Source organism: Lethenteron reissneri, unplaced genomic scaffold (genome assembly GCF_015708825.2).
Source record: "Lethenteron reissneri isolate LAM-NWPU_2019-01 unplaced genomic scaffold, ASM1570882v1 scaffold_112, whole genome shotgun sequence".
Lineage (NCBI taxonomy): Eukaryota > Metazoa > Chordata > Hyperoartia > Petromyzontiformes > Petromyzontidae > Lethenteron > Lethenteron reissneri.
The window spans coordinates 22,862-39,783 of NW_026890805.1; the positions used below are offsets into that span (position 1 = coordinate 22,862).

General features: G+C 44.5%; 2 protein-coding genes across 2 annotated transcripts; both read right to left on the minus strand.

The window, feature by feature from the left end:
• Positions 1-447: 447 nt before the first annotated feature.
• Positions 448-972, minus strand: LOC133361498 (zinc finger protein 664-like; the record flags this gene model as incomplete). Its single annotated transcript, XM_061580409.1, has 2 exons — positions 945-972; positions 448-782 (listed from the first exon to the last, which is right to left on the minus strand). Coding segments are annotated over exons 1-2 (363 nt in total), but the record flags the coding sequence as incomplete, so codon positions are not given.
• A 6,244-nt stretch (positions 973-7,216) lies between these two features.
• On the minus strand, positions 7,217-15,287 carry LOC133361504 (zinc finger protein OZF-like). The gene is made up of 3 exons (XM_061580416.1): positions 15,123-15,287; positions 8,066-9,568; positions 7,217-7,863 (listed from the first exon to the last, which is right to left on the minus strand). Exons 2-3 carry the CDS (start codon positions 9,542-9,544, stop codon positions 7,843-7,845), a joined length of 1,500 nt encoding a protein of 499 aa, XP_061436400.1. The 5' UTR covers positions 9,545-9,568; positions 15,123-15,287; the 3' UTR covers positions 7,217-7,842.
• Positions 15,288-16,922: the final 1,635 nt, after the last annotated feature.

Here is a 16,922-nt window from a genome sequence, read left to right on the forward strand (position 1 = left end):
GTGCACTTAAAAGGTTTCTCTCCTGTGTGTGTTCTCTGGTGTTGTTTAAGAGTAGATGAATAAAAAAATGCCTTCCCACACACACTGCACTTGAAGGGTTGATCTCCTGTGTGTATTATCTGGTGGGCCTGAAGATATGATGACTTTGCAAATGCCTTCCCACACAGAGTGCACTTGAAGGGTTTCTCTCCTGTGTGTGTTCTCTGGTGTCTTTGAAGATGTGATGACTGTGCAAACGCCTTCCCACACACAATGCACTTGAAATGTTTATCTCCTGTGTGTGTTCTCTGGTGTCTTTGAAGATGTGGTGACTGTGCAAACACCTTCTCACACACAGTGCACTTGAAAGGTTTCTTTCCTGTGTGTGTTCTCTGGTGTGATTTAAGAATGGATGACCGTGCAAATGCCTTCTCACACACAGTGCACTTAAAAGGTTTCTCTCCTGTGTGTTCTCTGGTGTTGTTTAAGAGAAGATGAATCAAAAAATGCCTTCCCACACACACTGCACTTGAAGGGCTTATCTCCTGTGTGTGTTCTCTGGTGGGTTTGAAGATTTGATGACTTTGCAAACGCCTTCTCGCACAGAGTGCACTTAAAAAGTTTCTCTCCTGTGTGTGTTCTCTGGTGTGATTTAAGAATGGATGACCGTGCAAATGCCTTCTCACACACAGTGCACTTAAAAGGTTTCTCTCCTGTGTGTGTTCTCTGGTGGGTCTGAAGATTTGATGACTTTGCAAATGCCTTCTCACACACAGTGCACTTGAAAGGTTTCTCTCCTGTGTGTGTTCTCTGGTGTTGTTTAACAGTAGATGAATCTGAAAATGCCTTCTCACACACACTGCACTTGAAGGTCATCTCTCCTGTGTGTGTTCTCTAGTGCTGTGTCAAGTTTCCAGTATGATCAGTGATGTTTGCAATCTGATCGCATTGTTTCTTTCTTGTACCGAGCTGCGCTGAGTGCCTCTGCTCCATCAGACCAATTCTGCAGAGGAAGCGCAAATGCAGATAGAACAAAATATATCCACACCATCTACGTCAGTATCGAGGCACAGAGGAATGCATATATACACAGTCACACATGACTTACACATCTATACTTATTCATATTTTCATGATATCGTGAAAGAGATTCCCCGATTCATCACACGGGCTGTTAAGGCACACAATGAGAGGGCAAATGTCATAAATATGCCTGGACACCCTAGTGTCTTCAAAATGAATGTTTACAAAAAACTCCAAGCACACAATTTTGGTTGTCTAGCTACGACAGGAATATTTAAGAAAAATGTGCTAACATAGCAAAGGCTGTTGAAAAGAATATTATTTGTACTATGCAGAAATGTATAAATAAATGTTCATTTGCAACTTAGAGTTGTGAAGCCAGGCTCAAATGAGCTTGAATGCGAGGATGAACAGATTTAACTTCAGCTGCATATGTGCTGTGTTAATTTCCTGTTTCCATTCTTATAAAAATTTCCAGAGCAGAACTAAAATAAACTATTATTATGATTTAACCTCCATGTTCAATCGAGTCAATATACTTGACAGTAAATACAAACTTTACATGTTCATACACTTGCATGGTAAAAAGGTGGTTACATTTTGACTTAAAACTTTCGTGACTGCAGGAATTAATATTCTTTGGTTATTTCGGTAAAGCCACGTAGATAGAAAATAATAATACAAATAAAGTGAATAGAAATAAAGATAAAACGACAAATGTAGACTGTAGCCTAGTTCTTAACCTCGGTGAGCGTACTGCCAGTCTATAATGTAGACTGCAGCCTGGTTCTTAACCTCGGTGAGTGTCCTGGCAGTCTACAATTTAGACTATAGCCTGGTTTTTCGACTAGAACTTGGCGATGGACTAGACCTTGGCGATGGACACTCACAGCTTGGTATGGAGAAAAAGTCCAGGCAGCTTCCACATAGTGTTCCAGAGCCTAATGAAAGAAAGCTGCTAGACCAATTTGAAGTGAGACTTTGGATGCCAAACCAGAGCTGGTCGTGAACACATTAACCAGGTATAGGAGCTCCTCCACCACGTGTAGAACTACCTGATTATTCATGGAGAGCCAGAGGTCGCAAACGGGTTTTGATTCCTTACCCGTACCCGGCCGCACCAGGGTCGCAAACGGGTACCCTACCCAATACCCGGCCGGGTACGGGTAGCTGGGTATCAGGTAGGGTACGGGTATCGGGTACTCGATTGCGACCTCTGGGATGAAGCCATGTTTCAGGTGCGGGTGGGTTGATTCTAGGAACTTGAATTGTGAGAGAAGACAAGACGTTGGAAAATGAGTGACAAACGGTTACTCACCAGTGACTCACGGCCTTCTCAGTCATTGGTTGGGGTGAGTCACGTGCGGCTACCCGTACCCGGCCGCACCAGGGTCGCAAACGGGTACCCGTACCCGGCCGGGTACGGGTAGCCAGGTATCGGGAAGGGTACGGGTATCGGGTACCCGATTGCGACCTCTGTAGAGAGCTGAGCAGGTGCAGTGTTGTATCACATTAAATTCTCAGGGAGGTGTTCATATGACTTTACCAAAAGACCCAAAGAATATTAATTCCTGCAGTCACGAAAGCTTTAAGTTAAGATTTTCCCAGGGAGGTGATCTATTTTTGTAGAACATATGCAAGGCCCAATTTCGTCATGGAATTCTCCAGGTACAGAACAAGATTCTCCAACTCAAAATCAACGAGTAGCCATGACCAGATCATCAACATGCGTAACATGGTTGACCAGCAGGGGACAAATAGCGTATCATTGTTACTGTATGGAATGCAATTTTTTATAGGGCCACACGTAGAGTACACTTGTGGAGTACACTCACAGAATTTATTTCTTAGGGTCCTTCGATTTTTTCCCCTCCACATTTAGTAACATGCATTTAGATTATTTGGCTGCTATAATCTTCCACGTTTAAAGCCATTTCGTTGAGCTATCATCTATGGCCAGGTGGCTTCTGACAAAAGATCTAACAGCTCTGTGAGCCTTGGTTGGTAATATAAAAATAGTTTACACCATTGGAACCTCATTTGCCAGTAAAAAATATAATTGTTTTTTTACCCTTTTATCTGGCAACAAAACTGACACCTTCTTTACGAGGAGTCATGTTTGCATAGACCACAATACCTGCAGTCATAATGAAAAAAAAAACATAACTCTGATAATGTATGCACTGTCCTTGACGTTGATTGGTCCACACCCGAGACAGCTTTCCTTAGAGCCTAGTCAGAGTATGTTTTTGTTTGCATTATGACTGCAGGTATTGTGGTCTATACAAACATGACTCCTCGTAAAGAAGGTGTCAGTTTTGTTGCCAGATAAAAGGGTAAAAAAACAATTATCATAAAAATAGTTGTTCATCGGTCTAAAGGGTGCATCAGCAAAACCAACTCGGCAGAACGCTCCTGAATTAGAGTGCTGAGACTCATTGTGGTCATGTAATCGAGTGTGCACCATGGTGGCTGGGAGATGGTAACTGCCTCTCATGGATTACAGGAGCTGGTGGGTTCGATCGCGATCCCTCCTGTATGTTTGGAGTTTGCGTGTCTCTCTCTCTCCCCGTGGTCGCGTGGATTTTCCTCCGGATCCTCAGGGTTTTCCCCTCCACGTTTAGAGTCAACATCACCACGCGTTTAGAGTATTTGACCGACAGACATTTCCACACGTTGATAAGCCACTTTGTTCTGGACTGGTCGCTTCTGAAAACAAGAGCGGTATAGCAGCTGAAGTGGGCTTGGCCTGGTAGGATAAAAAAAAACTGTAGAAATATTTAAAAGAAACACATTTCAAAGTAGTGAGCCAGATGAAGACAAATTAAACTTGAGCAGAGAATTAAAGCAAATGCAATCAGGCGAGGGCAGGAGGCAAGGCCCCGCATGGCTAGGCCCCGCGTTGTAATGTTCCAACCTGGACATCGATTCCAGACTCGCTGCTACTCAATTGATATCCCTACGAGAGAGACGGAGCGAGGCTCTGCCTGAGTAAACAACAACAACAACCACCACAACAACCACCACCACGATGTCAACTTCTCACCTCGGATCTGTGAGCGCGCGCTCACGGTGCAGCAACTTCCGGATATATCGTGACGTCACGCGGCAGCAGGAGGTGACATGACGTCACGCGGCAGCAGAAGGTGACATGACGTCACTAGCGGGGTTCATCACACAATCCCCTCACCCAACGAGCGGCGGTGTAATTGAATAAATTATGTTAATGAGCCGGGCCCACGTGGGGTGATTGGGCTTGGCTGCTGAACCCGTCGCAATGAAATAGCGACGGTTTTTATGAATAAATTATGTTAATGAACCGCCAGTGACTGGGCGTAGCTTTTCCCAAAAAATAATTTTTACTGGAACGGAAATCGACAGTGACCAACTAGACGTGACGTCACGCTCAAAAGCGCGGTCGAGGGGGGGCTGGGGGGTTGAATACCTTGGTGACATGACGTCACTAGCGGTGTACAGCTCTCCCTGGCGTCTCACGCCGACAGGTTAATGAGTGGTGACGTCAGAGAGCGAGGTCAGGGTGAGAGTTTAAGTTTATTTAGATTACATTTCTATTGTTGCCTCTGTTGAACAGAGACCCCTTGGGTGTGTGAGCTCAACAACAACGTGAACATTATTGTGTGTACACAGTGTGCGGCATCACAATATCATCCCTGGGGCCCGGCCCAGGGGTTGTGTTGGCCAACAAGCACCTTGTAGCCGGGTGACCCACGTATCCCCGTCTGGCCCAGCCTGAAATGGCTACGTGGCACCCTCCAGTGCGCCCGCCATCTGCAGAACGAAGGGTGAGGGGTGGGTATGAGGCCAGTATGCCAGGGAGGGAGATGGTCTCAGAAGGGTCTTGATCTTGGCGATGGACACTCACAGCTCTGTATGCAGCAAAAGTCCAGGCAGCTTCCACAGTGTTACAGTCTAATAAAAGAATGCTGCTCGACACATGAACCAGGTATGGGAACTTATCCGCCACTTGTAGAACTGCTTGACTATTAATGGAGAGTTGAGCAGGTGCAGTGTTGTATGACATGGATTCCCAAGCAGGTGATTTATTTTTGTGGAACATATGCAAGGCCCCATTTCATGATGGAATTATCCAGGCATCAGAACAAGATTCCCTAACTCCATCTCATTGAGTAGCCATTACCAGATCAGCAGATGCAACAGGGCTGACCAGCAGGGAATGATCCCTTAACGATAAACAGTCATCGATAAGCGTATTATTGTAACCGCAACGAATGCAATTTATTTATACGGCCATTGTGAGCTTCTCAAACTACATAATTATTGAAGATGCTATGTAATGTAATGCATTGGGCCAGAGTGAATTTCTGTCACAAGCCGAGTTGAACAGGAAATGGTTCCAACTCCTGGTCACGCAGCTTTAGATGGGCCTGCCCAAAATCATAAAAATCCTCAACGAATGTGAGCAGAGGCAGAGACATCGAAATCAAGCAACCCAAAGCACCAAGCCTATTTAGGGTACCATAGGCCTGCTGTACTCGATCGACAGAAAATACAGCCGCCCCTTGAATATCGTAGGTTACGTTCTTGGAAAATGCCGCGCGACAGCTAAAAACGCGATATTCAATACTTAAGCCTTACCCAAGTAATGGCGTTAGGTAAACGTCAACTAAAATTTACATCACAATTGAAATACGTACTGTATTCCAAATCAACTAAAAATTTTACAATTGAAATAAACATTGGGAAACCGTGTCTCATGCTTTTGGTTACAGGTCTACCCAACACTTATGGTCACACATGCTGTCTGCTTCTACTCGACCTTGTCCGAAAAGTCCTCCCAAAACTCCACATCCACAAATGGATGTGATTTGTCTCGGGCTCCATTAGTGACCTGGAAGTCAAACCCTGGAGCCTTCACAGGTCACCTTCACGAATGGTGACGTTTCCCAGCTGCCATCTTTATTGGGTCCTTGCATCACAAATGATGGGCTTATGGAACTTCAAATTTCACACGTCAATCTCAGACTCTGCTCCTTGTAGACCTCCTTACGCGTGTTTCAGTTTCAAAAAAATTCAAAAGGTCTTCCAAGTATACTTAAAGTGGTTTTAAATGTGTTCCCTGGCAGTTGTGAAGATTTGATTACTGTGTAAATGCATTCCAAGACAGTGCAGTCGTTAGAATCCGTGGAGGCGAGTTCTGCTCTTTGCAACATCACAAGCCAGAGAGGGGGAGGCCCTGACGTAACCCACTCGTTAATTTGAGGTGACGTCTTCAGAGGGAGCTTCTACATATTTAAGTAAACATGTGGTAAACAAGGTGGGATATCAATGCAGACAGATATATCTAAAGTTGTATTTAAATAGAAGTTAAAATTCAATAAAACCTAGGCTAGAATACAAATCTGTAACAAAAATCCACGATGCCTTCAAATGTGCTCTTTAAAGTACCTCCTTGCGAAAAAACAGATCGGCAGACATCTTTCATTGAACGTTCTCTACACGAAACAAAGGAATGTTTTACACAAACTATAAATACCACGGCCTTTTAGGAATGCATGTGTAATGGGTTCCGGAGACACTTGTAGAGGTATCTTCTTTATTACAATACAACACTCCAACAGTCCTGATACTCTGTTACAGCCTAGGTACACAGCCTAGATACACTACTCTGGCTACGCTCTGGGGTCCTCCGGCTGCAATTACCCTAGGGGAAGCTAATTGACCCGAACCAGCCAAGGTGCGGGTCTGGACTCTGGCTTCCTCGGAACTCGCCCTTACAAGGACGTAGAGCCGGGAGTCCCAGAGTCCCACCACTGGCCCTCACAGCGTCCCGGCCCTTACAAGGACAAGCGGGACGAGGGGGTCCAGGGTCCTAAGCTGGCTGGTCTTGGGTCTTGAGCTGCAACTGGCCCCGATCAGCCAGGGAGCTGCCCTTTTATGCCTCGTCCCCAACGAGGGGTGGGGTTGTGTGTGCCCCCAGATATCCCACAGAGCACGCACAGCCCCCCCCCCCCCCGTTGGTGGCGCCAAGGGGCTTAACTGTTTGGGGTGCCTGGGATCCTAGCGCCTGGCGCCGAGGGCTTATCTGCCTAGGATCCCAGAGCCCCCAGCAGCCCCTCCCCTCTTATGGCACTACACATGTGTTCAGTACAAGCCACCTGTGGACTGGTTTTGGTGTACAATGTCGCAACAACAGTCCGGCTTGCTTCAACTGATGTTCATCGGCAAGGTCCATTTCAAGTCTCAGTTCGACAAAATGTATACGTAATACAAAATGATAATTAGTGTTCTTGTAGAAAATGTATCTCCTATACGTAACTTGTAAGTGGCATACCTTAACTGATGAATGATCCAACTATGCTCCCGATTTCAAAGACAATGAGTTGCCCCAGTCAGATGCGTCCTGATTCACAAAAATACCCGTTGACCCGTATCACAAAAATAACAGCTCTCACGTGAGTTTTTGTACAGGTTACCACCAAAACAGATACTTTGTCCTGACATCACATATTCCATGTTTGACATTAATACACAAAACGTTGTATTTACGTACAAAATCAGACAGGTATTCTTTCAATTATGATTCAAAATAATCAAAGGGCACATTGGCAACATTTTATTACTATACTGAAATGTACTGCGTCACGTTGCAATGTATTTACAAGTTGATCTCTGACTCGATGAGGCCTATACGTGCAGCACTCTCAGAGGGAAGCCAAGTAGTAGTACATTCTCTATTTGTTGCAGAGGTTCAAAGTTCAAATCCGACTGGCATATCAATCATCGCCCTCGACTTACAAACTCCTATCCACATGCAGGCCAGTGAACGGTCACCTTGTGGCACACAGGGGCAGATGCCCATTATGGGCACCCATCGAGTGTCTAAGATGAGATATGATACAAAACACGTGAGTCACTCCTGGTTAGAGATCGCCCCAACCCACAGGTTCACAAATACTGGCCACGCTTACACTGCAGTTTGAACCTAGAAATTGAGTGTTCAACTTCACATTATATTAATTAGAAAGGCCTGTGACAAAGGTGCATCCATTGGAGCTTAATTGTCTGAAGCTTGCACATCTACCTGGTCTCCATTTGACTTTGTATTGTCTAAGAAGTCCACCCACACCTCCACATCCACAAACTCCTGGGAGTTGCCTCGCTCTGCCTCACAGTCAGAATTTAGTTCCTGCTTCACACCGCCTCCATCTATGTGAAGGTCCGATTTTGGAGTTGAATCTTCAAATTTAACCTTCACTTCTACGCTCTTCAATGTTACTTCTTCACATTTCACTTTCGCCTCTTCATATTTCACCTTGATACCTTTCAAAGTGTCCAGGCTGGGGTTGTCTTCTGGTTTTTGTTTCATGAACAATGGGGTCATTGCAGCACTTTGACTTTCACAAGCTGATTTCAGATTACACTTCTTGTGGATTTTCTGATGCGTGTGTGTTCTCTGGTGTTTTTTAAGATTTGATGACTTTGCAAACACCTTCCCACACAGAGTGCACTTGAAAGGTTTCTCTCCTGTGTGTGTTCTCTGGTGTGATTTAAGAATTGATGACTTTGCAAACGCCTTCTCACACACACTGCACTTAAAAGGTTTCTCTCCTGTGTGTGTTCTCTGGTGTTGTTTAAGAGTAGATGAATAAAAAAATGCCTTCCCACACACACTGCACTTGAAAGGTTTATCTCCTGTGTGTGTTCTCTTGTGGGTCTGAAGATATGACGACCATGAAAATGCCTTCTCACACACAGTGCACTTGAAGGGTTTCTCTCCTGTGTGTGTTCTCTGGTGTTTTTGAAGATGTGATGACTGTGAAAACGCCTTCTCACACACAGTGCACTTGAAAGGTTTCTTTCCTGTGTGTGTTCTTTGGTGTCTTTGAAGATGTGGTGACCGTGCAAACGCCTTCTCACACACAGTGCACTTGAAAGGTTTCTTTCCTATGTGTGTTCTCTGGTGTTGTTTAAAAGTAGATGAATCAAAAAATGCCTTCCCACACACACTGCACTTGAAGGGCTTATCTCCTGTATGTGTTCTCTGGTGGGTTTGAAGATTTGATGACTTTGCAAACGCCTTCCCACACAGAGTGCACTTAAAAGGTTTCTCTCCTGTGTGTGTTCTCTGGTGTGATTTAAGAATGGATGACCGTGCAAACACCTTTTTACACACACTGCACTTAAAAGGTTTCTCTCCTGTGTGTGTTCTCTGGTGTGATTTAAGAATGGATGACCGTGCAAACACCTTTTTACACACACTGCACTTAAAAGGTTTCTCTCCTGTGTGTGTTCTCTGGTGGGTCTTAAGATTTGATGACTTTGCAAACGCCTTCCCACACAGAATGCACTTAAAAGGTTTATCTCCTGTGTGTGTTCTGTGGTGTTGTTTAAGAGTAGATGAATCTGAAAATGCCTTCCCACACACACAGCACTCTAAGGGTTTCTCTCCTGTGTGTGTTCTCTGGTGCTGTGTCAAGTTTCCAGTACGATCCGTGCTGTTTGCATGCTGGTCGCATTGTTTCCTTCTTGTACTGAACTGCGCTGAGTGCCTTTGCTCCATCAGGCCAATTCTGCAGAGCGTCAGCTGCAAACAGAAAAGCATGTCCACACCATCTATGTGAATATTGAGGCACAGAGGAATGCATATATACACAGTCACACATGACTTACACATCTATACATATTCATATTTTCATGATATAGTGAAAGAGATTCCCCAATTCATCACACGGGCTGTTAAGGCACACAATGCGAGGGCAAATGGTCATAAATATGCCTGGACACCCTAGTGTCTTCAAAATTAATGTTTACCAAAAACTCCAAGCACACAATTTCGGTGGTCTAGCTACGACAGGAATATTTAAGAAAAATTTGTTAACATAGCAAAGGCTGTTGAAAATAATACTATTTGTATTATTCAGAAATGTATAAATTAATGTTCATTTGCGACTTAGAGGTGTGAAGCCAGGCTCAGATGAGCTTGAATGCGAGGATGAACAGATTTAACTTCAGCTGCATATGTGCTGTGTTAATTTCCTGACTGTTTCCATTCTTATGAAAATTTCCAAAGCAAAACTAAAATAAACTATTATTATGATTTAACCTCCATGTTCAATCGAGTCAATATACTTGACAGCAAATACAAACTTCACATGTTCATACACTTGCATGGTAAAAAGGTGGTTAAATTTTGACTTAAAACTTTTGTGACTGCAGGAATTAATATTCTTTGGTTATTTCGGTAAAGTCACGTAGATAGAAAATAATAATACAAATAAAGTGAATAGAAGAAAAAAAAACGACTAATGTAGACTGTAGCCTGGTTCTTAACCTCGGTGAGCGCAGAGGCGTAGCTAGGATATTTTGCGCCCGGGGACGAACTATAAAATTGCCCCCCCCCCCCCCCCCCCCGTTTAATCACATTTTCCTATTACATCGAATAAGGAATAACAATTTTAATGAAACATTGTATATAAAGAAGCAAATTTATAGAAATTATATTACATGGCTCACTCAGTCAGTGTCGTAGACTGGTTGACATAGTCTACAAAAGATTATTTTTTCTTGATTTCACTGTCGCAAACTGGTCAATCACGTAATCAAAATATGTTTTTTCCAATGTTTTTCTTTCAACGCTAAGAAGAGCAAGATCGCTGAGACGATCTTGTCCCATTGAAGCACGCAAATACGACAAAATAAGTTTCAATTTGCTGAACGACCGCTCACAGCTTGCAATTGAAACTGCTACTGTTAATAAAATTTGCAGTGAAATTCGCAAATTCGGAAATATGTCGTCTCCATAAAACACAATAAAACCAAGAAGATCCAAAGGAGTTTCTGGTAGAACTTAATTCCGGTTACCGAGCAGCATTTTGCAATCTCCAAATTCTGTGAAAAGTTCGTGGCCATTGATGTCGGTGTCATAGAAATTTCCAAAATCTGTGCAATTTCGACGAATTGCATCGACATCTGTGCCAGTTCTCCCGGCATCTTCCGACGTCACCTAATTCTTCTGTCCACATCGATCCCCCAGGCTGTGCATCCTGTTTTGGCGTTTTTTACAGCAACTTGGCTCAAATCATCACGAAGCTGGACAAATTCATGCTCCAAAGATTCAAGATCAGTTGCTGCTTCCTTGAAATTCATAGTAGGACCCTGTAAGCGCTTCTGAACACGATACATTTTTCCAAGAATGACATTCCAGAAATGTAATAAAACTATGAAGTAAAAATTTAATACGCATGCCTGTAACTGTTCTGCATCACTTCTGGTTTCAGGCGTCATAGTTACGTCCTCCGACAATTTGTCTAGCAGCCCTACTAGTTCATCCATTCCTTCATAGAGAGCTTTAACAGCTTCTGATCGTGCACTCCAGCGTATTTCAGACTCCCGCTTTACTGTGATGGGCACAGCTTTTTTTAACCCTTCCCAACGAATTGTTGAACGAGAGAAAAATATATACTTTCAACTGTTCCAAAAAACGTGACGACAAGTGGATCCTGTTTAGCTGAGTGTACTCCTGCTAAGTTTAAGCTGTGGTTGTCACAGTTGACAAACAATGCTCTGTGATTTTTGTCACATATTCGTTGTTGAAGGCCGGACATATGCCCAGTCATCACAGCAGCATTGTGATAACATTGTGCCCGACAGTCGGCTAGAGGTATGTTGTCAAATTTCAGTATCTCGACGATGACTCTTTATAGGCTTGCTGCATCTTTTGCATGTATCTCGAAATAACCTAAAAAAGATTTTTTGATAGTTACTTTCTTAGTTTGAAAATCCACATCCACAAATCTTATGACCTGAGAAAATGTAATTACATGCAATGTAGGCTGTGTGTGGCGGGATATATAAACTTTTAGGTTGAGGTGTAGATTTGCGCAGCAGTTTCAGGCTGCCGCGCCCGCCGCAATAAGTGATAATGTAACGTTGTAAGCCTCATTTAGGCGCCCCTTTACCTTGGCGCCCGGGGACATATGTACCCCCCTGCCCCCCCCTAGCTACCCCTGTGGGTGAGCGTACTGGCAGTCTATAATGTAGACTGTAGCCTGGTTCTTAACCTCGGTGAGTGTATTGGCAGTCTATAATGTAGACTATTGCCTGTTTTTTGACGAGACTTTTGCAATGGACTAGACCTTGGTGATGGACACTCACAGCTTTGTACGTAAAAAAAGTCCAGGCAGCTTCCACATAGTGTTACAGAGCCTAATGAAAGAATGCTGCTAGACCAATTTGAAGTGAGACTTTGGATGCCAAACCAAAGCTGGTCGTGAACACATTAAACGGTTATAGGAGCTCCTCCACCACGTGTAGAACGACCTGATTATTCATGGAGAGCTGAGCAGGTGCAGTGCTGTATGACATTAAATTCCCAGGGAGGTGTTCTTTGGGTCTTTCGGTAAAGTCACGTCACTTAACCGAAAGACCCAAAGAATATTAATTCCTGCAGTTACGAAAGCTTTAAGTCAAGATTTTCCCAGGGAGGTGATCTTTTTGTAGAACATATGCAAGGCCCCATTTCGTCATGGAATTCTCCAGGTACAGAACACGATTCTCCAACTCAATATCATTGAGTAGCCATGACCAGATCATCAACATGCGTAACATGGTTGACCAGCAGGGGAAAATACCTTGACTATAACCAGACATTGATTAGCGTATCATTGTTACTATATCAAATGCATTTTTTTTATAGGGTCGTTGTGAGCTTCTCAAAACACAACTATTTGAAAATGCTACGTAATGTAATGCATGCGGCTAGAGGGAATTTCGGCCACAAGCCAAATTGAACAAGAAAGGGATCCGACTCCTGGTCACGCAACTTTAGATGGGCCAGCCAAAAATCATAAAAATCCTCAACGATTGTGAGAAGAGGCAGAGACATCGGAAACCAAAAACAAACCAAAACCCCAAGCCTCTTTATGGTACTATAGGCTGTAATTACACCAAGAAAGCAGAGATCTAGTTTCTGCTGAAAATCCGTACTCCTGTACTATAGCTGATGGACAAAAAATACAGCAGCCCCTTGAATAGCGCGGAGGTTACATTCTTGAAAAGTGCCGTGCGAAAGCTAAAATGCAGATATTTAACATTTAAGCCTGACCTAAATAATGGGGTTAGGTAAACGGCATATAAAATATACATTACAATTGAAATAAGTACTGTACTGTATTCCCAATAAACTAAATTACTGAAATAAATGTGGAGAAACCGTATACAAAACATTCCAAGATGAGTTTAAATGTATATAAATAAAGCAGACTTTGTGTTTTTTTGAGAACCAAATTGCGCCAACACTATGAAACAAACACACATCAAAAATTCCATGCGTACTCAAGGGAAAGTTATGTTTTTCACACAATTTTTAGCTTACCTGTTCACCATCAACACCTGTAACACCTGCACACTCCAACACCCCGCTGCTGCTATATTTTTTCTCATTTACCACATTATCCTTACATATTATCAGGCCTGCATTTTTGCCACAAAATTAATATCTTCCAGGTCCTTATTGTCCTCTCTGCACACGCACGGCTCACCTATAATATACTGTAATATTTCATCATGGAACCTTTTCCAGTACTAAAATATGAGAATAGGTTTTCCCCGTTTTTCTGGCAACAAAACAGGTGTTAAGATGTTAAAACACCAAACTGAAACCTTTAACAAGGAATCATGTGTGCATTAACCACAATACTTGTGGTCAGAATGCAAACAAAAACACTGATAGAAAATGCATGGTCTGCTGCTGAGGCAGACTGTTGTAAAAGGTTTGAAATGGGTGTAGCCCAAGGGTCATAAAGAAGTGGCCGGGGCTAGTGATGTTAATGTAATAAATTAGCATGTTAATGTGAAATCGAAGAGTGGTGCAATCCAAAGCGGCCTCCCTACAAGACAGAGAAGGAGCGAGGCTCTTCCTGGGTAAACAACAACTACCACCACGACAACAATTACCACGATGTGAACTTCTCACTTCAGATCTCCGTGAGCACGCACGAAAATAAATCATGCTTGCTAACACACAGCGCACGCCCGGGACACACTGCCGAGATCATCGATGACCTCGCCATCGAGAAAGTTCAGCAGTATCTGACAAGCACAACGGGGTGTCAGCCAGATGCGAACTGCCCATATCCCCCATTTAACATCCTTGCCGAGCACGCGCACGTGTGTGTGTGTGAGAGATTTGCTCGCGAGCGTGCGGAATTCCGACGGCTGGGACGAGATAGCACCATTGCAAGTCTTCTTCCAGAGGAGGAGGTGAGGGGGGGGGGGACGAGGGAGCCTCCGAGACCCCGTGAGACAACCCCAGGATGGGTGGCAGGGATACAGACCGGCATAGGAGATATCACAGGCCATGCGACCCAAGTACGTGAGGAGGTAACCCAAGTATGCGGGGAGGTGACCCAAGTACACCTGAATGTGACCAAGCTGCAGTCCACAGCGGAGGATAGTCCAGTCCGAGGTGGGAGGGCTACGCTCCATGGTCGGGGGGCTAACCAGGCGAGTGTCTCAATAAGAGGCAGAACTCGAACAAATGCGCACTGGGAGGGTAAGGGGGAGTGGGCAAGGGGCCTCTTATGGAGCCACCGCCCTTCCCCGTGCGTGCTATCTATGCGACCAATGGGGGCATCTCGTGAGAGACAGTCCCAAAATCGCCCGCGCGAGAGAAGCACCAGGGTTAAATACCAAGGCCTCCCTAAAGAGGGGACCACAGAGGGGTGCACTCCACGTGGTCCCAACACAAATAAACTGTCATGATAATGGTGACGAGTGACCCCCACGCAGATGCCGACAACAACACCCCAGAATGCGGCGACTGCGGGTGACTGGCTGCGGGAACTGGTGGCAGGAATAATGGGGGCCACGTCGCTCGTGGAAGGGCAGGTGAACAGGCGGCGTACCCAGATTCTGCTGGACACGGGGGGCGGTAACGTCACTCGGGAGTGCAACACACGGCAGCGTGGTCGGGGTTGAAATGGGCCGCCTACAGGCCCCGGATCGTGCGCTGCACACTGCAAGTGGAAGTGGGACTGCTGGGGAGGGTCACCCTTAAGGGTCGCCTCGGACACCAGGTGTGTAACCAGGAGTTATACGTGTCGAGCGTGTTATGCCACGAGTGTATTGCAGGTACCGACCTGGAAAAGTTGGGGCTCAACGTGCGATGCGCCACCGTGGAGGGCAGCGGGGAGCGGATTCCTTTCTTGGGACAAGAGCCGGGTTGCCCCCGCTTCGAGCCCGTGGCCGCTATCCTGGCGTCGGCCGTCACCGTCGGTATTGGTGTTCCACTGGGTTTTCCGTTTTTCTCCCAAACCTAAACTCAAAATATAGTTCGTGGTGGTCAAACAGTCCAATGCAGGACCCTCCTGAAACATAATCTTTAACTGCTAAATAAGAAATTAAATTGGAAAACCCTCAAACACAGTACACAATTTATATTTTACCAGGTGAGGCCATCTGAGCTGCATAGCTCTTTTTCAGAATCGACCTGGACACAAATGATAGCTCAACTTAGTGGGTTATACTATGGAAATGTATTGCAGCAAAATTCTCAAAATGCATGTTTCTAAATGTGGAGAAAAATCAATGCCACTACAGGGAAAGAAATAAAAATAGTAAACTGCAATTATAAATGCGTCAGGGTTGGAATCGAACCCACGCATGCAGAGTACGCTCACGGATTATTGTTTTTCCGGGTCCTTCGATTTCCCCCCCCCCACATTTAGTAACATGCATTTAGATTATTTGGCTGCTACAATCTTCCACGTGAAAAGCCATTTCGTTGAGCTATCATCTATGGCCAGGTGGCTTCTGACAAAAGATCTAACAGCTCTGAGCATTGGTTGGTAATATAAAAATTGTTTACACCATTGGAATCTCATTTTCCATTAAAAAATATAATTGTTTTTTTTTACCCTTTTATCTGGCAACAAAACTGACACCTTTTTTTACGAGGAGTCATGTTTGCATAGACCACAATACCTGAAGTCATAATGCAAACAAAAAATCATAACTCTGATAATGTATTCACTGTCCTTAAAGTAGATGGGTCCACACCCGAGACAGCTTTCCTTAGAGCCTAGTCTCACATGGCGTTGGACCAGATGACGCCAAAAGGCGCACAACTCAAAGACAATGCACCATCAGAGAGAGAGACGAGGCTCTAAGGAAAGCTGTCTCAGGTGTGGACTAATCAACTTCAAGGACAGTGCATACATTATCAGAGTTATGTTTTTTGTTTGCATTATGACTGCAGGTATTGTGGTCTATGCAAACATGATTCCTCGTAAAAAAGGAGTCAGTTTTCTTGCCAGATAAAAGGGTAAAAAAAACAATGATCATTAAAATAGTTGTTCATCGGTCTAAAGGGTGCATCAGCAAAACCAACTCGGCAGAACGCTCCTGAATTAGAGTGCTGAGACTCATTGTGGTCATGTACTCGAGTGTGCACCATGGTGGCTGGGAGATGTTAACTGCCTCTCCTGGAATACAGGAGGTGGTGGGTTCGATCCCGACCCCTCCTGTATATTTGGAATTTGCGTGTCTCTCTCTCTCTCCCCGTGGTCGCGTGGAATTTCCTCGGGTTTTCCCCTCCACATTTAGAGTCAACATCACCACGCGTTTAGAGTATTTGACCGACAGACATTTCCACACGTTGATAAGCCACTTTGTTGTGGACTGGTCGCTTCTGAAAACAAGAGCGGTATAGCAGCTTAAGTGGGCTTGGCCTGGTAGGATACAAAAAAAACTGCAGAAATAATTAAAAGAAACAAAGTTTCAAAGTAGTGAGCCAGATGAAGACAAATTAAACTTAAGCAGATAATTAAAGCAAATGCAATCAAGCGAGGGCAGGAGGCAAGGCCCCGCATGGGTAGACCCCGCGTTGTAATGTTCCAACCTGGAAATCGATTCCATACTCGCTGCTACTCAATTGATAT